Source organism: Anticarsia gemmatalis, chromosome 13 (genome assembly GCF_050436995.1).
Source record: "Anticarsia gemmatalis isolate Benzon Research Colony breed Stoneville strain chromosome 13, ilAntGemm2 primary, whole genome shotgun sequence".
Lineage (NCBI taxonomy): Eukaryota > Metazoa > Arthropoda > Insecta > Lepidoptera > Erebidae > Anticarsia > Anticarsia gemmatalis.
Window position 1 is genome coordinate 4052577 of NC_134757.1, and position 24137 is coordinate 4076713.

Consider the following 24137-nt stretch of genomic DNA (forward strand, 5'->3'; position numbering starts at 1 on the left):
TCTTTAACATTAAAATCTTACAACTTACACGAGCAACTTGGCCGCAAATACAACAGCTTTAGCCGCCGAGATTAGTCCCTCGGACCACTGCGGGTTCTTCCTGTACATCTTCTGCCTAGTCTTGGGGTCTCCGAGCTCGTTCTGCAGCTTACGGGCATCTTGCACCAGTATCTTGACGGCGCCCATGAGTGTGGTGCACGCGTCCAGAATCTTGCCGTTCACTTCCAGTTTGACGCCTGAGTCACCCGCGCGAGTGGCCGCTAACATACTCTGTGGAAATCGAACGTCAATTAGAATAACAACATTATGTTCAGACGGATCCATTTCGACAAGAAACTGTTGCCTTTGTTATGTATAAAAATAAGTGTTTGAAAAAATTTGGTACAGTATATGGTAATACTAGATCAAACACATTCAAGATAAACACTAGTATAATATCCGCATTTCGGGATAACGTCTGAGCAAAACTAAATAGCAGCTGAATAGACCAACAAAGTCTGGATGAGATTCAAATACTAACTGGGTTAATATCTGAACTTCATCTCAATCTAGTCTCTTTCTCATTAGTTCAAGAAATATGATCAAAGTTATTTATTAGATATTTTGAAAAAGGCAGTTTATGTACTAACTTCAATCTGCGAGGCAGCTTCTTCAATAGCTCGGTCCATATCAGCGAGTTCGTCGTCGACGCTCCTCGCGCCCGTGTTGTGTCTGTCGGCGGCGGCCGCTGACGTCATCATGGCACGCACTATGCCTTGCGCTTCAGAACATGACGAGCTCACTATGGAACCACTCTTGATGGACTCCAGGCAGACTTTAGTCGCCGTCAACATTGAGCGACATTCGTTGTTTAGTTCTGAAAGTAAAGGGTGGATTAGAATGTCATTTAGGTATATTTGTGTTGTCTGACAATTAATAGAAAGTGTAGTGTTATTGTAGCTGCCATTTGCAAGTAATTGCAGAAAATAAAATTACACAATAAGTGTGTAATTTACTTTGTAATATATTTAGATGAAAAATTAAATCAGCGCTTTTTATTTTACTTTTAAATGATAAAATCGGTTTCAATATACTGTCTACTAGTGTCTACGAAGAAACTTTTACTCATTTGAAATAGTATAGAGGGTAGTTGAATAACTTACTGTCAGAAAGTTCGATATCACGTGAAACATTGGACACGTCGGAGACGTACGCAGACAACTGTGCAGTGTTGTGCGCCGCGAATATCGCGCACTTCGCCACTGATTCTTCGTTACCCGATACCTGTCAAAAATACACTCATTTTACACTGTTTTAACAGATAAACTTTAGGTTTCAGCATTGCTTTTAGGTTTTGTCACAAAAAGTACAATTAATCGGATTTTAAGAAAGGGTAAAAATATCTAAACATTAAAAAATAACATGATACTGCGATTTATTATGGCAAAATTATATCAAAATATAATTTAAGATAACTTACGTCACTATGCCTGGCTAGTTGTTCAAGCGCCTTGGCCGCTAGTTCAGCGGTGGCGCTGATGGAATCGTGAGCGTTCGCTTGTTCGAACGCGGCGATCGCTTCGTTCGTCACCTCCAGGGCCGCCTCGCCCGCACACGTCACTAGCCTGCTCGTCTCTGAACATTCAAAGACAAAGTTAGTATTTTGACAAAAATATTGAATGAGAAAAAGCAGTGACAGCCCGATAGAAAAATCATGTTCGTGTTTTAAAACAGTGCTATAGAGTAACAAGCCCTATATTTATTTACAATGATGCAGAAAGCTTACCAAAATGAAATTATACTAACGCTTGTCCAAAGCTTTTTGCGCGTCCTCCAACTGTTTCTTGACGGCCGCTAAATCGGCCTCAAGCACTGTATTGTGTTGCAACAAATCCTGCAATTCACACTCGGCGTTCAATCTCTTAGTCTCCACGTGTTCTAGTCTATTTTCCAACATCTATACCACCATAGAGAGATAAAGGAGTACTCAACGCAAGTCGCAAGTTCCAAGCGAATCCAAGAGCGCAGTCCGAAATGCATCCAGCATGCACAGCGTTGCAGAAGTTACGTAGACGCAGGAGGAAAAGAAATAAAACATGCGATTTAGATATTGTAACATGCCAATACATAAATATAACGAACTAGAAGCGTAAGAGAATAGTGAAAATATAGCAACTAATCAAATACACATCGGAATAAGAACAATATCAGAAAACATAGAGTGTAACGGTGAATTACTTTGAAGACCACAACCAAGACATATGATTACACGATCGTTTTCACAGCGACACAACACATAATACATTGAACGTCCACCACCAAGTTAATGTTTCAGTTTACTAAGCGTGTTGATACATGGCCACTCAGACGTCACTGTGTTCCTAACCTGTTTCTCTCGATCTTTCTCAGACAACACTACGTCCATGTCACTTCTCTCTTTTGTCACTAGTTTCTGTAGTTCCTCCAAGTCTTCCCTCATTTTCTGTATATTACCCTCAGTCTGACTGATAGTTTCATCTTTTTGAGAAATCTGATTATCATAGAACGCTTCTAATTTTTCAATTTTGTCATTTAGCGAAATAATTTCATTGTCTTTGTCCTCTTTCATATGTTTATAATCCAGTTTGAGTTTTTCTATATCATTGCTTAGTTCAATCGATAAGGATTCTTTTTCGTACTTCAAATCATCATGGCTTTTCTTTAACGTTTCGTAAGATTGGTTGAGTTCAGAGATTTTACTTTCCAACACCTATTTAAAAACAATTAGATTAAGGTATCATGTAACTAAAAGACGTCACAAACAAACAACTAGTATTAAACAAACCTCTTTTTCTGAACTAAATTCGGTAGTAAGTTTTTCTTTTTCAGTTTCTAATTCAACTTTCTGACTAGTGACTTCATTAACTTTGTCATGGAGTTCTCGTAGTTCTTGATTTTTCATCACTAAATTATTTTCATTAATTTCAACTATCTTTTCATGTTCTTCCTTCAGAGAGAGCAGTTCATTGTTACCTATTTCTATTTCTGCTTGTGATTCTTCCAATTCTTCTTTAAGCCGAGCGTTGTCTTCTGCTATTTTAGTGACTTCGACATTGAGAGCAATCACTTGTTCGTCTTTCTCAGTTATCATACTTTTCAAACTAGTGATGATCTCATCTTTACTCTCAGACAAATTGTGTAATTTATCTTTAAGTATTGTTATTTCGTAAGTGTAATCTTTTAACTTATTCTCGTATTGATTCTTTTGTTCTTCTAAATTGGTTAGTGTTTCATTAAGTTTCACAGTAAGTTCTGTTATTTCAGTAGTTTTAATCTCTATAGTTGTCGTTAGAACAGTAATGTGCTGGGACAAAGAGTCACTTTCAGATTTTTGTTTATCGCCTAACTCAGACAGTTCATCAATTAGCTTTCTGAGTTCATCAATTTCGTTATTCTTATCTTCTAACAATTTCTGTAAATTATCGTTTATATCTTGTATCTCTTGGTTTTTATTATTTTCAAGATCTTTCAGTTTATTTTCGAGGTCCACGATATTTGCCAGTTTCTCGTCTAATTTTGCTTGGACCTCTTCTTTCTCACTGTGTTCTATTTTAACTTTTCCTAATATATCCTCTTTTTCGGCAATTAATTCAGTTTTTAGCGTCTCAGAGGACTTTTTATACTCAAGTAATTCATTAACTTGGCCTTGAAGATCGGATATTTCTGTAGTTTTTGATTCAAGTTCTTGTTTTAAGAACTCAAGATTGTTTAACGCTTCATTGATTTCTGTTTCTTTTTCTTGAAGAGTTTGTTCTAATTCTTCAGTTTTAGAATTGAATTCTTGATACGAATTCTGACGCTGAGCGGCATGGTCCGATTCAGTGATAATAATTTTCTGTTGTAAACTATCTTTTTCTGATTGTAACTCGTTTATGCGGTTATTCAATCTATCAACTTCCTAGTAAATAAAAGCCAATATGAAATGAGTATCACGTACTATGATTGTCATATTGTCATGTTAAAAGGTATATTAGTACAGATTGTTACTTAAGACTTTACGTATTTAATAGTACCTACGATTTTACTACAAAGCATTAATTTTTATACACTTTGTATTGATTCATAAACGCAAAACCTTGTCTTTGATTGATAAGCAGACATCCAAATTGTGAAATAAAAATATATGCATTACTTTACCTCTATCTTCATATTGCAGCATTGCAGCATACTACCTTTCAAATCACATTATGCTTAAGTTTTTCGTTTACGAATCAACATTATAATAAATATTAGAAAGTTAATTTATGCGCCATGCAAGTCCTATACAAGCAAGCAACTACGCCTATACAACTATCAACTATTTACAACATACACCATACTAACCTCTTTTTCTTGCAAATGTTGCTGTTTTAACTCCGCTACCTGACTCAAAGCCGCTTCTCGTTCTTCCACCACCTTCTTATACTCATCCCCACTCTTCTCCCTAAGTCCTACCAATTCTTCTTTGACTCTTACTAACTCTGCTTCCCTCTCACGTTTCTCTTGTTTAATCCTTTCTAAATTCTCTGCAGTTTCTTTCAATTCGTTTGTGACTGTGGTTAGTTTTTCTTCTTGTTCTTTAGTGGCAGTCTTATGTTCAATTTCTAGTGCTTCCATTGACGCTCGCACTGTTTCCAGTTCAGCCTCCTTTTGTCTGGACTGTTCTAGTTCGGCGCGAAGGTTCGTTATTTGTGCCTTGTAAGCCTCTACTTCTTCGCTCGATGAAGCGCTCTGTTGCAGTAATTCTACATCCCTATAATTTGGTAAACATGTTAAATATTGTAACTTAACACAGCAGAAATTTGGAAGTTGGTGTATTCAGGGAAAACCTAGTTTATGGGTTTATATATAAGAGAAGAATCTCAAAAAAAATTTTTTATCAAATAATGGTTAGAATTAAGAATGTGATTCATCATTAGGTCATCAAAATTAATTATGAATTGTATTACTTCTCAGGCCTATTTCCAGGAGTAGAAAAAGATGATCCTTGTCCAATAGTAGGCTAGTAATGAGTTACATTTATCCTAGTAATAATGATAAATAGTTAATGACTTACTTCTGCTTATCATTAAGTTCTTGTTGCAACGCTAACTTGGCACTCTCGTGCTGCGCGGCCGCCGCTCGTAAGCTCGCTGACAATTTATCCACTTCGGCTTTCTACAACATAAACAATTTACAATAAAAAATAATATTGATTTTAAGGTAACAGGAAAATAATCCAGGCAGCAGTAGATATTTGTCATTCTTTTCCTGCCCACTGCCAAAATATGTATCAAGGCCGGACTTAAAGCGGAGCGAAGAGAGTTAAGAAAGAGTTGTTCAGCTACACACAATTTGACTAATCGAAATCCATACTAATATTATAAATGCGAAAGTAACTCTGTTTGTCTGTCTGCTACTCAATCACGCCTAAACTACTGAACCAATTTGCATGAAATTTGGTATGGAGATATTTTGATACCCGAGAAAGGACATAGGCTACTTTTTGCACCGGGAAAATGACGCATTTCCCGGGAAAATTCAGGTGGCGGACGAAGTCGCGGGTAAAAGCTAGTATATTTATAATCTAAATAATAATAAATTGATGATTCTTAAACGTAACAAATGGCTTTCGTTAGTCTTTGCATGCCTTTATTGGAAAAAAGGCGTCTTATGTTCGTAATTCATAAGTAGATTTTTAAGTTAGCAACACAAACCTGTCTGATTAGAGTAATGTGTTCTTCTCTCAGTTGTGTGTACGCGCCTTTTAACTTCTGGAACTTCTCGTCTTGTACTTTGGCTTTCTCTTCTGTCTCCGTCAGTTTCTCTACAAAACATAATTTAATATGAGTAATTTAGGCAGTAGGTTAAAGATACAGGTCAACATCTAAAATTATGGAACCTAATGTAAGGTTTGTTCTATATTATAAAAATACTATGTGAAGTAAAGAACACTATGTTAAAAAATATGCCACATTTTTGTTCAAGTAAAAGATAAAGCTAATTTACAGGAAAACATTTTAACAAAATAAAATAACGGTTTGTATTAATACTTACGTTTAATTTCTGGTGTTTGCACTGATAATATTTCCGCCCTTTGTTTTTCTTCCTCTAATTCTGCCTGTTTACAAAAATATTACATATTATTATGACATAATTTATTTTAATCACTTTGCTTCAAGGCACAAATGTTTAATACTAAACTAAGTAAAGTTTATAAAATGGTATAAGATTTCTTTTCCTTTGAATAAATTTCTATGTCATAAACGCTGTAAGATGACTTTTTATATCGGAGCAAATCAGGTTGATGCATCTGTAAAGTATACGTATACGTATGTACACGCACTCCTTATAATGTTTAAAATACATAAGAAAGTATCAATGCAATTAAACTATGCTCGGGGTCTAACATGTTCGTTGCAAAACTTGATTGACTTGATCTTTGCAAGACTTACCTTAGCACTGTGTAGTTGTGACTCTAGCCTCGTACAATGCTCCTTCATGGATCCTAGCATTGTGTTCCTTTCTTGTACCAGTTGAGACACTTCTGACCTATTTGAACAAGATTTTATAAGAATAAGGTATTTAGTGTACATATTTAATTTGCAAAATTCACTATTACTTCAGGTAACTATCGCAGAGTAACTTTTAAAGTATCTATTTATAGTTATTTGTACCTCATTCTCTTCAGTTCATTTTGCAAGTGATCGATAAGTCTATCTCGTTCTACGATGGGGTCGGGCTGTGGAGACGGCGTTGGTCGAGCTTCGAAGTCTTCCATGGGTTCTGAAGGAGCCTGGAAAATAAGTCAAAGTTCATTCATTCATCGCATGGTTAATGGTCAACCTAGTGTTAAAGTTGGTCAAGCTGCCTGAAGGCTTTTGATATGACTTAACGACTGCTCTTAAAAGGCAACAACCGAAACCGACTTTGGCGTGCCCTCCGAAGCACGGTGAGGATCAGTTTGCCATTACAGTATAATTCACTGTCTTAGAAGCGTCAGCAATAATTATTAGCTCCACTGAAAATTCAATTATATTTGTACAGTTATTCTCTAGTTCTTGTAAAACTTTAAATAAAATGTAGTGGTATACCTGGCTCATAGTGTCGGAGGTGTCAATGAGAGAGCCGACGGAGTCTACTTCATCAGGCGGCGGCTCCGGTATAGACACCACCGGCGTCACGTATGTGCCGAAGTCACTCTGTGAAATAAACATTTTAAAATTGTAATACATCTACAAACAACATGAAGATGAAATGAAAGACAATTCGCTTAGTTAAGTTAAATAGGATGTGAGGTAAATTTAACTAAATCAAAATCAGGTTATCTATCCTCATAACAATCAAGTTAAATAGGTAATGGGTAAATTGTCAAAATCATATGATATCTATCCTTATAACAATTGTAAATAAATAGAGTCAAATTAATTTTGGAATTGATTGACATACAGGAAGGAAAGAGGGGAAGCCTTTGCCCAGCAGTGGGACACATTAAGCGCTAACAAAAAAAAATTGAATTTCATGTCATTAAAATTTTTTGATATAACAGCTTTTTAGCTGAAAATAGTACCTGTAGTAAGAAGTTAGGTGGGTTGGTGGGTAGTACGGGCAATGTGAGTAGGTTCCTGTAGTATTGCAGACTGCTAGCGTGCTTGTAGAACGAGCTCAGCTTCTTAAACTGTTGCCGGAACCTGATGGACGGGCGACATTAATAAATAACAAAAAATAAATTGCTCAATGTGTTGCTAGCTGCAATACTCGAGAACTGCCCGATTTGTGCACTAAAAACACATTTAGTATTTATCTTATTTCTTCAATATTTGGCTAATTTATTTTAACGTAGTACGCTAGAAAATGGAAAACAGTTCCTACAGAAATAAAAAAAAACATTTATTGAAAAAAAACTTTTAACTGTACATCTGCTACATTGTAAGCAGAATATTTAAACCTTTGCTTTAACATGAGGAAGCAAAAAGGAGCAGAGTATACGAGAATAAGCGTTAGTTGACCTCTCGCGGTGTCCGGAGAGCGTGTCGGGCGGCAGCGCGGCGTGCAGGCGGAACAGCAGGCGCACGTTGCAGTCGTACACCTGCGACGCGTCCTGCGCGCACGGGATCAGCGCCGCCAGCCGGCACTGCCCGCTCGCCGTCATCGAGTTCGCGCGAGCGTTGCCCAGGCTGTCGAACACTACACCAACAATATTTCTTTAATAACTACCCAACTAGCACACAAGCGCTATAACAAGCTGCACAATGGCCGGTTAAAGGATTTTTATAACGCCTTAGGCTCCTTAGTAAGAAGTATAGTGGTTCTATAAGCGGCTACAGATCTCTTGTAGCGTCAAATAGGCCCATACTGTCCAGCTTATAGCTCTAAATTGGATCTACAGTGGTCGTAAATAGTAATTATAATAGCACGTAGTATAGTAGTAATACAGGAGCGCTAAAATAAGATGAAGGTGGTATAATCGCGCTACAAGAGATTTTTCGCAGCTTCGTGGCGCTTACCAGCTGTTGTACAGAGGTGGTTAGCGCCACGAGCGTTCGAAAAAGCTCCTGCAGCGCGATTATACCACCTTTACCTTATTTTAGCGCTACTGTGTAACGGTTATAAATGCTAACGCTCTAAATTAGTAATATGGTCGGTTTATTATGGTGTAAACTAAATATATTGTATTAAAATGAATCATCAGTGACAAATGAGGAGACATTTTATTTTTACGGATTGGATTATGAAAATAACAAGTAGTCTATCGCTTTTATTTCTTTGTGTACGTGATATGAAAGTGCGAGTTCCAGTTTGCTGTCAATATATATGTATATTATCGTCAATATTTTCATGCGCCCTCAAAGTATTCAGTTTTAAATGCAAAAATTATATAGATATGTGGATTTGGAAATTGTATTTTGAACATAAATAAGACTTTGAGGGTTACAGATAGTTTAATTAGGGTTATAGGTAATAAAAAATGATTTTAATTATGTTAACGTTACCAGGCTATAGATTTATATGATCTTCAAAAGATCGAAATAACCTCAAAAAATATGTTTACCAAATGCTGTAATGGCGTCTCGATCAAGCACCTCTCAGAGTTGGTTACATCTGCTCTAGCGGCTTAAGCTGTACAAAGGCTCTAGTGTTTGCTGTTGTAGACCTCAAGGTTCTGCAGTTGTGGCATAGGAGTGCTTCCATATAATTGTTTTGGTCGCACACCAGCATTTTACTCGTACTTTTAGGGGTCAGTCGTTGAATATTAAAATAAAATATTTATTTTATTTTATTTTATTTTATTTTATTTTATTTTATTTTATTTTATTTTATTTTATTTTATTTTATTTTATTTTATTTTATTTTATTTTATTTTATTTTATTTTATTTTATTTTATTTTATTTTATTTTATTTTATTTTATTTTATTTTATTTTATTTTATCACAGCACAGAAGCCATATAAATATCTGATATAACGCTCAAGGCGCTATTAAAGACCTACGCAACTCTTTTATAGATGAGTAATACACTAGCCCTAAAAAAATCTGTTATAGAACCTAAGGCATTACAAAAAGCTTATTTACGCTCTTGAGCGCTATAAGCGCAACGCATAACTCCGTTTAAACTCCTTTATCTCCTAAAGGCCCCTTATACAGTTAACGGTGTTATAGAAGATTCCATTAACTCAGTTATACTTCCCTAGGCTGTCTAGCGATGCAATTACATGCTCATATATCACTATAAGTCATTAGTTTCCTACTAAACGGCTACTGTCCCGCCTAGCTGTTAAAGGGTTTTTTAAATAGCTAGTATACAACTTATAGAGAATTGTACAGCATTTGAACGACTCTTATGCAACTATCAGGCTGTATAACGACTGTATAAGCAGCTTGTGTGCTAGTTGGGTAGTATTAACTAGTCAAATGAGTTGTAGATATGTATAAATAACTTTTAATAATGTTGAAATTTTTAAGATCTTCTTGGTCTATCCTCCTTTAAAATGGGATAAGGAAATATTTTGACACGGAAGAGGTTATTGGCTAGTTTTTTTTTCTAAATTCAACTGCTGTGTGGATGAAGATGAAACATTGAACGGCGACGATCGAACGATTGACGGAATTGGCGGCTGTGAACCGATTTTCAAATAAAATAACTATAGAGAAGGCATCTTTTTAAATTTTTCCCAAAAACCGTTTTCCTACCAAAATTACCCATACAGTGCCTAATATGTTTAAGGTACTACACAAAAACTATTAAAGGAACGAAGTTCCTGAATTGTTAATATAAACGCGGTGTGAGAGGAAGTGCATTTTTCGCTAATTTTAAATTGAACAATAAATAACTTCTTTATTGTAACGATGTTACAATAAACTCGAACTTACCTGCCGCTTGTAAGTTGAGGATTTCTTCCATATAGTCGAATAACTCCACACATAGCTGGAAACTGAAACAAAAAGCGAAACCTTAAAATACAGTTCAACGTAAGGATACATTAAAGCGGTCGTACGACGGTATACATATAAATAATTATATTCTATCCAATGGGTGTGCACTATATGTACACAAGTACATTCTTTACTCCATCACTCCTATGGCCCAGCGGGCCGGATAACCGTCACTACCGGAGAGAGATCAGGCGCAGGACCTACGGCTTTACGTGCTCTCCAAGGCTAGTATGTAGAGGTAAGTAAGTCATCAAAGACATGATTATGTAAAGGTGTTCTTGAAGATAACTTACTAGTTATTGACATCGTTCTCAGCGATGGCATCTAGTTCGTCGGCGGTGAGCTGCAGGTTGCCGGGGAACCGAGGGTTGCGCGAGTGGAACTTCAGTTTACACACCAGCAGGTTGCAGTACAGGTGGACTAACTTGCCGTAACCTTCGCGTAAATGTACCTGGTGGAAGGAAAACTCTAATAAACAGATTGTATAAAAACAGATTGAGATTTTTCCCACTTCTGGACAAGAATCTCCTCCCAAGTTGAGGGAGGGATTAGGTCTTGAGCTGTGGTGGACAATATTTAATAAAAATCCTCGTACGTAACTTTTGATTAACAATGGTATATTGTGGTAAAGATTAGAAAGTTAATAACTATCTATGCCCATAGGAACATAAAAAAATGCGTTCTGAATTCCCTTCAAATATAACTTCATCTTAAGAATTCAGTTTTCACTATACTAGTACACAAGTTATTTAGGTTGCCTAAGCTAGTTGCTGTAAAAAATGTTGGCAGCCGTGCCCAATATCCATTCATAAAGACTAAAATAAAAAATGTACTAGTTTTTCCGTTATCAAACATTTTTTGCAACACATTGTGTAATGTTTTTTGCTAATCCGACGTAACTTAAATTCCATTAAAACGTGAAGGTTAAAAACGTGATACCGTTTTATGAGAGCGAAGTAACCTGCCGTCAACGAACTATAGAGTTATGAAATACAAAGACACCAATCATAGCCCTATGAATGTAATAATACAGTTCATAGTTGAGTAAACCTATTCAAAATCTGTCCGGTTTTTTTTTTCTATTGAGAGAGTATAGGCAAAAGGGAGTAATTATGTAAGGCCATTTTCATCATACATAACATCATGATAATAAAAACGAATACTTTAAAGTCATATTATTTCGAAAGTCACATGACTCGGGTCCTGTGATTCTATTGGCCTGGAAACATTAAATTGAAGTGACTTATATGAAGGTATCTTACATACTATTTTATATACTTCCCAAGGAGGGTTGGCGTTAGCAGGTTATAAAAACATCAGCCAAATCCCTAGACAGCATGCTTTTGAGAAAGAGAACATGCTCTACCATCCCCAAATAATGTGGGATAAGAACAATACCAAGAAGACTTATCCTAAATACGGATTTTCTTTAGCTTTTATATCTACGATATCCTTACCCATAGCTTGCCCAAGTTCTCGATCATGCCAATATGTCGCTGCGAGTCGTCCAGGCAGGCGGGGTGCCCCTCGCGTAGCAGTTTGTGTGTCACGTGGCAGAACTTCCATGCCACGATGCGGTTGTCCTGGATCGGTAGCCGGATTGCCACCATCTATACACAAGGGACAAAATCATAATAATTGAGTAAAGGTAACTTAACAGTAAAGGTCAACTATTATCTGTGATCACAATGAATCATTTAGTTTAGTTTGTTCTGTATGGGAATTTCCCTCCCTGTGCAATGTTAGCAGTAACCATATAAGCCTTTGGAGTTTTAGAGCCCTTTCATCATGCTTTCCTCGCTATTAAACAGATTTTTCAGGCGACTATCTAAAATAAAGACTTATACAATCTCTAAGAATCTTCCGTTTCGCTTTCAATTCTTTCGGTTAATGTAAAGAAATCAATTGGCAATTACGAAAGAAACCATGCAGTCTTAATAAAAAAAAGTATTTGTGCAAATACTACTCTAAATATTAGTTGAATGACCCGTCGCGTGATAATTTGTCAGTCACAAAACTCATAAACGATGTTTGCAGACAAGACCGTACTGAGCGCGATCATACTAAGCCGTTAACAAAGGCACTAACCCCCGATTTTTGAGGTACGTAGCGGTAGTTTATCCATTCAATAGCGTTTAAACTAATATAGAAAAACCCTATTGAAAAGATAAACTACCGCTAAATGTACCTCAGAAACCGGCGGTAATACCCGTAGATTCCAACCGTCTGTCAAACTACTTAATCGTGAATTATGTTCATAAAGTACAGGATAAATAATTCGCCATTTAAATTTCAAATTACTCGGTTGGTTATCTGAAGTATGATTACGATCTTTAATCGAAAAATGTGAGATAATTATAAGTACTATCACGTTTTTGGATAAAATATCGAAGATTATAAAACTGATCGTTGAAAATTGACATAGTCCTTATTGAAAACTGCGAAATTTCTTTTACCGCTATCCCGATGCGATTTTTACATGGAGACGTTTTTGTATCCGTATTCCCATATTCAACCAAATCTTAAACATTTTAGGGCATTTGTAATAATGTTTCATTCTTACCCAATAAGTGATGGCGCTCTGCTCCTGGAAGGTGCCGATGATAGTGCTTCGAACATGTTTCTCTTTGACTGGGGTCTCGATTGCGTTGATCGCCTTCTGTATGGCTAGTGTCTGCAATAAACCACAACACTATTAGATAATATACTAACTTAATTGTTTATAAACACGATTTGATGTCATATAATTCTACAAAATATTTTAGTCACCATTCTGGCATTCAAGGAAATATTAAATTAAGTCGGGGAAAAAGTCTTTTCGCATTATAGTATGTATGAATTTGTAATAAAAACTTTTCTCTACACAAAAAAGCTCGATATTTGGGTACCTCACCAGCTCACTGAAAGAAACCCAACCGTGTACAATTCAATTGTTATTCTTGAAGCCAAAGAGATTATATTACAAGTTCATACATACTATAATGCGTATTTATATTTCGTCTTTCGAAGAAATGTTTTATAATGATATTTTGCTCTCCATTTTCGTGAAATCTCACTATAAATTACATTGTTTTCTGTTTGGATTTATATCGCATTCTAAGCAATGGAATTTCATATGCTGAAGTTCCATTAAACATTCTTCGCCGTGTCACGACCATAAAACAACTATGTCGGCATAACATAGCAAACCGCAAAGGTATTTAAATTCAGCCAGTATTTTTCGCTGCATGTTTTTGTTAGGAAATATTCGAAATAGTTAGACTATTATTGCATTTGTTCTTTCAAAGTTATTTATTCTACTATGTTAAGTCAATACTACTGCATCATATATGTGCATTTTAGTAGCTCAAAAGTAGGATAATGTGATACAAGTTTACAGTAAGCAATAAAAATTCTTAACAGGCAATGCATTTGAATCAGGCAAATGTACTTGTATTGTTTCTTAAGTCCAATGGTCTGGTACCAATAGAGCTCTTGTTTTCGTAACCATTTATTGAGTTAATGTCTGGTCCGGAAGAGTAGAGAAAAGACTAAATGTAACGCTTTAAGGTCCTCTGTATTTATTAAGGTGTTATCCTTACTTTTAGATCGGGTTAAAATGTTATGAGTAGGTTTAAAAGTGTTTTACTAATAACGAACTGCATTGCATCTAAATGACATAGGTACTTTAACCCACAAAAGGGTAGGTATAGCGGGAAAAACCAAGGTAACATGATAAACAACGTCAAAAATGTAAGAAACATTCAACAAACACGTACATTTGTATGCACAGATCATCTGGAGTTTGCGTCATCGTATCACTGCATATCCCGCCATTGATTTCTGAGATTTATTCCGAGAACACATTCTTACGATGACCAATAATACTGTAGCTGAATATTGTTTCCGATGTAACGCAAAAACAGTTTAATTACTCGCCTCGATTACTTTGACTCTTAAAACTCGGGCCAATTAATTGAGATCTTAAATAATACGTCTGTTTTCAGTACATTCTACATTTTGCGGCGATTAAAATAGTTCGTAATGGTCACGCTTCAAATTATATGACATCGTTGGCTGTGATTGATAACATTTTTTAATTAACTAATCTTATGAACATAATGTCGGATGTCAGAATGTCGAATGTGTTAGTAATGAACGGACTCTACACATACACACTTTTTTTTGGCATAAAAAGGCACAATAAAAGTCAAAACGTGAAATTATCCTCCATTCTTGTACATCGCTGTCTGCGATACTTTAAAGGCTTACATAATAATAATCATTTGACCTTACAATTATCCACACAATGAACATCTGACCAGTCTTAGAAGATTAAGAACAAGAACGCCTAAAGAAACGCGTGTCTAAATGACTAATTAAAAGTCTTAATTACACACATAATGCGTTACGTAGATAAGAACTAACAGATGTCTCTTTATTTAATTCCAACATAACTTTTAAAAAAACTGTCGGTACTCATCTATGACGTAGTAGTACAGATCCAATACGGGAGAACATCATTGAAAATAAACCAGCCAGCTACGAGTTGGATTCGCACGAAGTGTTCCGTACCAATATTAATTTACAAAAACGTCAAGAAATCACTTTTGTTGTGTGGGAACGCCCCTAAATATTTATTTAATTCAGCTATTTTTATTTTTAGCGCTGAAGAAGCAACAGTTATACTAATAATAGTCTGTGAAAATGTCAATTGCCTAACTGTCACGGTTCATGAAATAAGGCCTAATGACAGACCGATAGACAGACAGCGAAGTCTCAGCAAAAGGGTACCGTTTTTTTCCTTTGGGTACGGAGCCTTTAAAAACGTCTATGCTATTCAATAGCGTAGGATTCTAAAGATCCAATTAACGAACGATATCAATCACTTCTTGAACTAATTAGGTTTTTCATAAAGGAACGATCTGGCGTTTCATTTCAAACGGGAATTCAAGAGGGCGAAACCAGATAGTACAAACTCCACTCTGTAATTTAACTTTCTCTCCAGCCAGTCTCACAAGGGCTAAGTTTAAATCAAAGCAATAGATAGTTTGGGAAGCAGTCGGCGAATCCTAGACGTAGCTAGGAAACTGCCAAGTTTATCTACTTGCTAACTAGAGACACTGGAATGAGTTTTCCAGTCGAAATCTCGATAGACTTCCGATGTAGTAAAACTTTAGTACTCAGTCTAGTCTGTAGATCGATTCAAGGGAATCTATGTTACCGATATATCTACCTATTTTCTGTAGCGCACGATCCTTATACATCTGCAAAAATCTGATTTAAGTTTTTTAGCTCTAGCCACTAATTAATAGTTGATAGCATTGTGCTCGCCCCCATTACATAGGACTAATAACATTGTTAATGGCGAAACGCGTTCTGGCTACACCTTCAGGTATAACAGGCGTGATATTATTTTTGTATGTATTACTTTAATACAAATTGAAATATTTAATTGGATACAATATTGAATATCACAAAATATGTGACCTATTTTCACTAAAAACAGGAATGTACTAGGCCTCTCAAAGGCAAGGTGTATTTGCCTAGGGGTGAAACGGTTTGAAGGAGCAGTGGGGAACGACAGCTCATTAGGGGAGACTAACAACGATCTGAACTCCAGAGCACAAGCTTACTGGCAAAATAAACAGTAGGTACAATAAACTACTGTCATTATGAATTACAGACTCCAGAAACTCTTTACACCGCGTAATAAGTGTAATTTTTCTTTAAAAAAATATAAAGTCTGTTTGCCCGTTAAACTTTCCCTGCTAAAGTAATGATTTCAATCTAATATATAAAGTTCTCGCGTCACAGTTTTCGTTGCCATACTCCTCCGAAACGGCTTCACCGATTTTGATGAAATTTTGTGAGCATATTGAGTAGGTCTGAGAATCGGCCAACATCTATTTTTTCATGTCCTTAAGTGACCATTTTTTTTATTTATATGGCAAAACAACGTTTGCTGGGTCAGCTAGTAAAATATAACATGGACATAGTTGAAAACAAACAAACAGCACTTTTTCATTAACCTTGTTAAGACTGAAATGTAGCTTTATACGTTAACAGAGTCGCGCGGATAAATTATTTTTCAATTTTAAAGAATGTAATATACTTAGGTACCTACTGTATGGAATTTATTTATTGTCATAACTTAATTTTTATAGATAAGAACAAATAGAACTCTACAACAACTAGTTCCTGGTTATGGCTGCATATGCCTCTGTTTTACGATAGCAGTATTATGTTAATGCGTATAAAATCATAGCACGACATTGTCAGATTTGCATAGTAAGTATTTATACATAAGAGTATCCATCGAGTATAAAGATTGCGCTGTGCTAACTTAAATTGCTTTCAATAAGTAAAGGAACTCTTCCTGCAAAATTTAAGCATACATTTATGAACGACTTCACAAGGAAAAATACTCCAACGCCCCAGTTGATGTAATTGTAACACGATCTTTAAGTTTTGTTAATAATTTTTCTTTGGACCCACTACAGCCCCCCACGAAATGCACCAACGTCTACTAGGTCGCGATATCGGCCCCGTTGGGAACTTTTGGTCTGACCTTATACTATACTAATAGGACCATTTAAAGCCGTAGTGAACAGCCAATTATACATGTTTCAAATTTCATTAGTTTCTTAGCATCAACATACAACAACTTAGTCCGCTACAAAGCCAAAAACATCTATTCACCCAGTTCTTCTTTTTCACATTCACAATCAAAAGCGCAAAGTTTACTTTACTTGGCTAAGTAGCCACTTAAGACGGGCCAACTGGGCAATAAATCGAGGGACGGCATGTAAACAAGACGAGTACAGTAGTTACCAAACACATGTTTTCTTTGCGTTGAGCGTGCCCTATTTATAGATGAGCCAACTGCATCTCTGAGTAAACATCCAAGCTTATTATGGGAAAAAATCTATTCGCAGTGGTAGTGGATCGTTTGAAAGGCGTTGCTATACGTTACCCAGACGTATCGATAGTTTATTCAAGAGATAGATAGGAGTATTATGCCAAACTAAAATTTATTTTCTAGAACAACCTAAGCGGCCACCACTTTGATCGATCTTATTTTGAACAAATTCATATACGAACGAAAATTCAAACTGAACATAATATTTTCTTAATTAGTACTCTATTATAGTGTAAAGAAATATTAGGTGCTTAACTGTAACATAAAATGTTTAATTACATACATATCCTTTCATGTTACTGCTTTTGTACCTACATGGTTACCTTATGCTACTGCGTACTGAAGTGAACCTTGAATCCTTTTGAAAGGCAGATAAAAATAGATCTAGTGACTTAGTCAAAAAGAACTTCGAGTATACATAAAGAGTGTGTCAAAAGCTGACTTTTCGGACATTTACTTGAAAAATGACAGAGTAATCTTATTCTTTTCCAATTACCGCTAGTATTTGATAAATGGGCGTCAATGCTACAGGATAATAAATAAATGAATCATTTCCAGTAGTACCACGGGACTGATTGTGACGACCATTCATTAAGATAATGAATAAATGAAATCATCGTGACACGTGCTCGCTTAACAACCTACGTAACGAGTCTATACATACAATGTGTTTATAATGTACTATGAATAGAAACAATTAACGATATTTGTCTACTATATTTCCTTTCTTGGCCTATATAAACTGTAACCTTATATATCCTAGGAAATTATGTTAGCGGGGACACGCGAGACAGTAATTTCATTACACGTACTTTCTTATGTGACACGGTGCCAATTCTCCTTTAAAGTAATGTAAAAGGGTGAAAATAATTCAGAGAATAAAATTTGAGAACATAATTTAGTACGTATTTAAAAGAAAATTAGAACATAGCATAATCTATGATCGTAATACAGTACAATAAAAACTAAAATAGCAAGTGTCACAGGTTTTTGATAAGTGTCTGATAACTGCGAAAGATGACAGTAAATTTTAAAGAAAATACTGTCAAAATTCCATCTGACAAGCTAATAGACACTTATCCAGAAGTAATAGTGAACCGCAATACGTGAAAAATTTTCCCACAAGAAGAATGTGCGCTTGTTACACGGGCTTTGAGATTGCTTGTAAAGGTTGTAAGCTATTGAAAATGTAACGACGATCAATTACCTATTTATGTAAGGCTTGTTGGTAAATTGCGAAGGCAGAATTACAAGAGAGGAGAAAACTTATGAAGTAGGCTTCATTTGCATAAGATAAATGTAGCCGTTAGGGTATTAAGAAACTATCTTATGGTCAAAAAGATTGCAGTAAAACTTAGTGCTGTTAAGTTAAGTATGTTTATCAGTTGTTTGGTTACCATAGAACAAGCTCTGCTTAGTTTTCTTTTCAAAGCATCAAAATCAAAGCAAGAATCAAATGATCATATGTGAATTGTTCACTTTATCCAGCAGAATGGTTATTATACACGTATCCCAGTAAAACTTACGTTAAAAGTACTATCCTTAACTGTAGAACTAAGTATTTTTTTATTGAACATTGTAGATACAGAAATCAATGATGCGTATATACAAGTGCATAAATAAAGTGCATTTATTACCAACGTGAGCAGAGCAATGGCAAGGCTAAGTGCAAGAACAAGGAAAATATTTTTCACTTGAGTATTCTTTACGTTAAAGGAAACGTTAAAGAAAATGTTATTAAGGAAGAAAGATTCAGGAAAACACATCATTAAGTATCTATCATACATTTCCATCAGTGCAATACAAGGTTTTTATAACCTTATATAACAGCAGTTGTTTTCATAAGCATTCTAGTAACGCGATTATCTACCAACTGGTTAGCTATCAAAAAATTTTGTATGAAAATCTGATAAACGCCTCTAGCGAGCAGCGTGGGAACTATTAGAAATGTCAAACTCTCGATACGATAGTGCCGACTGTAGAGAATCGCGTTACAGAAACTGGCATTAAGATTGCTTTATACCTAAGTTATTTGATAGTAATCTCGTTATTTAGATAGAATCAAAAATATTTTTTTCATAAAAAGATCGTTGCACCCGGAATATTCATGTTATCGGTATCATCTCGGGACGTAATCCCAGATATTTTTTGCAACTTTAAGAAGGGAGGGATAATATGTTCGAATGATTGTTTATTTTTTACATTCATCGATTACTCCACCATCAGTGGACGTCTTTTCAAAATTAGTTTTTGACTTTTATACATTACAACCGATGCTTATTCTGTGTGCAAGGATCTTCAACCTAAAATTTCAGTAGAAAATATGACTCACCAACTGATAGAACCGCTTGTCGTTTGGATTCGCCATAGCAACGTGTTAGTGCACAGCGGTGGAGACAACGGCATGCATTAGTTAAGTGCGGAGTGACGCTGAAATGAAATGGCACCACACTCTATTAGTACTGTTAGTGAATGTGACCATTGTGTTCAGGACATGCAGAAGAACACGCAAGCAGAGTCGAACATCGTAAAGTCGTTCGAAATATACAGAAGAAACAGTATTCTAGTATCTACAGTAGAAGAAAGAACAGTTGAGTTAAAATTTTTAATTATTTTTTCCGTATTTCCGTAGTTCTGGACCCTTTATATGGATATTAAAATCTGTTATAAGACACAGACCTTTGCATTCTGATAAGGCAGGGTTGTTCCTCAGTTCGTTCCTGAACATCGACGACAAAGCAAAACTGACTTGCAGATAAATCGATGTGTTTTTACAATGAAGATTATTTCCATAACCATGTGATATTATGACGGCTTTACTAGGTATATTTAAAATTATCAATAGACGTTTACATACCAAAGCAATTATAAAAACTGTTATTAGGATCGTCAAAGGATTCTAGGAAAATGTCATCCACGTAAACACCATTGTTAAGGCAAAATATTATTGTTATATGGCCCGGCTTTTTAAATATTCCATGTCGTGAAGCCCATATTTACAAGGAATTAGATGAAGATGATATTCACAGCAGAATTAAAATATATAGATATAAAAGACACGGTGTGCCACGGCTTCCACCAAGCCGTTATATTATTCATGCAAGTGTGCACTGAGAGTGAACTGCAAAAACGCATCCAGTAGTTCGGAACCTTACCTGTAACAAACAAAAAAACATCGTCAGAGAAATATTTGCAACAAATAATCGATCAATAACCGGTGTGACTGGAACGGTTTAATATTTTTGGTTAAAGAAGCCAGTTGCTAAGGTATCTGCAAGTGATCTCAGGCAGGTGGTAATTTTAGTACGTTATCGACATGCGAAGGATCCATCCGCACCTTATGCCACATCTGCGTGTTATTGGGATCGGATCTCAATATGTAAACCATCTACATATCGTAAGTATACTGCGTGAGTGCTATAAATCTACTATAAAAGGTTTCTTATAACTCAATTTTCGAAGTTATTCAACCTTTGGTAGTGAACATTTTGGGTTTAATACTGTCATGATAATATTGTATATGAACAATCTAAACTCTAGATTTTTCCGCAATTAGGTAAATATTGTCATGTAAATACGAACATGTAACGCTAATATTCCAATTTATCTTTTTGTTTTCCTTCCTTCCTTTTGCTTCCTTCCACCTTGTGCAGACTATATCTTGCATTAAAATAACAAAATACTTAGATCGTAGATCGTAGCCTGTACCTAGGATAACCTAAAAGATTTCCAAAGATCCACCGACTACTTCCTTTATTAAATAAAAGTTTGTTTTAAATTGACCTGGCAGATTTGAAGACGACTTCAAACAAAGATATCATTTTTCTAACAAGTTAAACACACTCTATCATAAAAATATAAAGGTATGAACCAAAATAGGCGTAAAAAATCAATAGAATAGTTGTCGCCACGTAAGATAAGCCGATAGTTCGCGGAATACGGCTTCTGTTGGCACACTTTCATATTCGGTTGTACTTGTGGGCGATTAGGCGTGAAATCAGGTTACATGTAAGTAGGATAAGCCGATACACGAACGCACTGGACGTCTGACTTCTTGTTAGGGTCAGTATTCCACATCTTGAGGCAGACGGATCGTGTCCTTGTGAAGAGTGATAACGTTACGTCTAGACTCTTTATAGCAACGAATTGTTTTGGTGGATGTTGGTTTTTTGTGAGACAATTTTACTATAACTTGGCTCCACTTTTGGCAGCCCGCTGATTGAGCTATGTCTTGCTTCCGTCATAGGATAACAGATCTCACTATTAATGAGAGAGTTATCAGTTATTATAGTAAAATCAGATCTAGACTCGGAAATAAAGTAAGTAACTTTTCTATAACGTAGGTAATTTATATACTATTATAGGTTAAATAGTAGTAGTAGGTGTAAGTTATAAACAGATATTATAAAAAACTGCAGACACGCATAAAGCTTTTAAAACGTACATTATAATGTACTAACAACATAATATGGTACATTAACTTTCGTATACTAAGTGTAAAGTAAGTTATGCAGTGTGTTTACTCAAAAAAAATGTTTGTATGAATATATTTGCGTTTCCATGCGAGTAAACGGCCTCGTACATACTTGCATTGAATACATTATGTTAATTAGCTCGCAACATCGCGTGGTAAGTTCAGTGCTAAAAAAACTTGTCCCTGACACATATTTTGGTCAAAACTATGTGATTTTAGATTAAAATTTTCATTAAAATTACTTAATTACATAATTTTATTTGGGAACACAAGAAAGTCTATTAAATTAAGACGGCGAATCACGCAACTCTACAAATGATTTATGTTGTAACAAAATATTATCAAAAGAAGTATCACTTACTCACTACAAATTTACGTTTTTTTAATTATTTTTTAATTAAGTTAGGGTTATTTAGGCTGTAGGTAGTCTAACCAACTGAACATATTATATTTGAGTCTGATGTGATAGGCATAAAACGCATATTAGCTGCATCAAATGTTACCAAATACTTCATACGTAGAAAGCTGTAGTCGTAATAGTTTTAAGTCCAAAACAAAACCGTTTGCATACTACGTCTATGGTGACTAAACTTCCAGGTAACTAAATATTCTCGTGGCAGCAGGAAAATGGCCACTCCTACGTACAATATTCCAGTGGACGTCACATTATAATACATTATTACATTTATATATGAACAGTTACAATAATAACTTTGTGTGTCCCACGCACGGGCGTCGTCGACCGGCTGCGTCGGCGCATGTCTAAATCCGGAAGCTGCACTTTACGAGGCCCAATCTCCGTTCGGCTTGTGTATCTCGCAGACGGATGCACTCGCGTCCTAAATGACTTTTTTGTGTTTGTCGTACACACACCATGTTGATAAACTGGAACCAAATTCTACGCAGAATATTTGGACTAACAACTAAGAAACGAAGGAACAGAGATATTTTTGTGGCAATTTTAGAAACGAAATCGATATCAAATTATTTACTCATATCTAGGTCATGTACTATAACACTTATAATAAGTAGTCAATGATACAGATAATGAATTTGAAGAAGTGGATTTCAAGAAAGTCTTGTCCACTTCTATTAAACTCCAACTATATTTTTTTTTAAATATACCGTCATGGAAAATCTCTATGATAGATGACATTCTCAAGCATAAACTGGACGTTTCTTAGAAACCAAGAAGTATTTAATAATTCTATGTAGCAATAAACAACATTCAGACAGATAAATATTTATCCTATTACAAGATAAATGTGAACCTCAAGTCTTGAAGCCACGCTCCATCTAGTTCAAGAACATCAATAGCAGACAGATTTACTACTAACTTCTGACTAGTTGATTGCTTTACTAACTTGAAGCACTACATTTGTCAGTCTGATTGAAATAGGAAGCCTTAGAATACAGCGCTCAATTGAGTAGGTATAGAGTAGTGCAATATATATTGTTCAGTGATTCTTTACACATAGGTGTTTTGGGCAGCAGCCCAGAATTTAATTGGGTCAACAATCAAATATCTTAAAAGATAAAAAGAATGTTTAAAAAAACTTAAATCAAAATAATTGAGTCTATCTAAACGCGTCACTAATCGTTAAGCTAGCAGATCCACGGAAGAGCTAATACTCTTGTAATATTACCTCTCACATATAAACCAAGCTTTAAGCCCGCAAATCCTTGATCCGTCTAAGACTTATGTCAAAGCATTACACATATTAGATATCTAGACTACTGAGAGACGTAAAGCTAAACCTATGCTTTCATTCCTTGCCCGGTGTTTCACTGTTGTCACTAGGGTTGCCAGATGACCGGGATTTCCGGGATTGTCCCGATTGTACGATACTACGACGTTTTTTTATTGGTCATTCCTATTTCGTGTAGTCTCGGACCGGAGACCTAAACTCTGATTCCGTTCGTGGCCCCAGAAATGTCCAGGAAATGATCAGCCTGGATCTGGCAACCCTAGTTGTCACACTCGTCACCCACACGGCAGTAGTCTACTGACACAATCGTACCGTCACAATGCTAAAGATTTCACAACGCCATTGTACAATAAGATACGAGCTACTGTTCCCACATTACATTCACCGGACTTATTGCATTTTTGAAACAATTATCAATAAAGATACTATCTTTAGGCGGCAGTTCCGACTTAGTACGTAACTTAAAACTGGGAATCAACATGTAATTAAACATCTAACTCATATTTCCTATAGTATTATCCGTATCAACTATAGAGACCACTTACAAAGGTAAAAAGAGTACATGGCGCAGAGGTTAAGGTTGCCACGCCACTGCCATTGCGTCAGGAGGTCGTGGGTTCGTTTTAAACACGGAACAATTATT

At 35.7% G+C, this 24137-nt stretch overlaps 1 protein-coding gene across 5 annotated transcripts in view; it reads right to left on the reverse strand.

Moving 5' to 3' along the window:
• Hip1 (Huntingtin interacting protein 1) overlaps positions 1-24137 on the reverse strand; it is a 38438-nt gene that overhangs the window by 3279 nt on the left and 11022 nt on the right. For 2 of the 5 annotated variants that reach the window (XM_076122326.1, XM_076122327.1), the window contains exons 2-22: positions 19644-19741; positions 12974-13084; positions 11868-12020; positions 10704-10861; positions 10348-10409; positions 7986-8163; positions 7547-7667; positions 7071-7178; positions 6654-6772; positions 6432-6528; positions 6034-6097; positions 5694-5803; positions 5054-5154; positions 4342-4750; positions 2804-3916; positions 2366-2728; positions 1786-1936; positions 1460-1614; positions 1143-1263; positions 630-856; positions 29-270 (exon numbers count right to left, since the gene is read on the reverse strand). In XM_076122326.1, the coding sequence (XP_075978441.1) occupies positions 29-270; positions 630-856; positions 1143-1263; positions 1460-1614; positions 1786-1936; positions 2366-2728; positions 2804-3916; positions 4342-4750; positions 5054-5154; positions 5694-5803; positions 6034-6097; positions 6432-6528; positions 6654-6772; positions 7071-7178; positions 7547-7667; positions 7986-8163; positions 10348-10409; positions 10704-10861; positions 11868-12020; positions 12974-13084; positions 19644-19679 (4199 nt within the window). In that variant the 5' untranslated portion in view covers positions 19680-19741. The remainder of the gene's footprint in view (positions 1-28; positions 271-629; positions 857-1142; positions 1264-1459; positions 1615-1785; positions 1937-2365; positions 2729-2803; positions 3917-4341; positions 4751-5053; positions 5155-5693; positions 5804-6033; positions 6098-6431; positions 6529-6653; positions 6773-7070; positions 7179-7546; positions 7668-7985; positions 8164-10347; positions 10410-10703; positions 10862-11867; positions 12021-12973; positions 13085-19643; positions 19742-24137) is intronic. The other 3 variants (XM_076122325.1, XM_076122329.1, XM_076122328.1) reach the window with 3 other exon arrangements.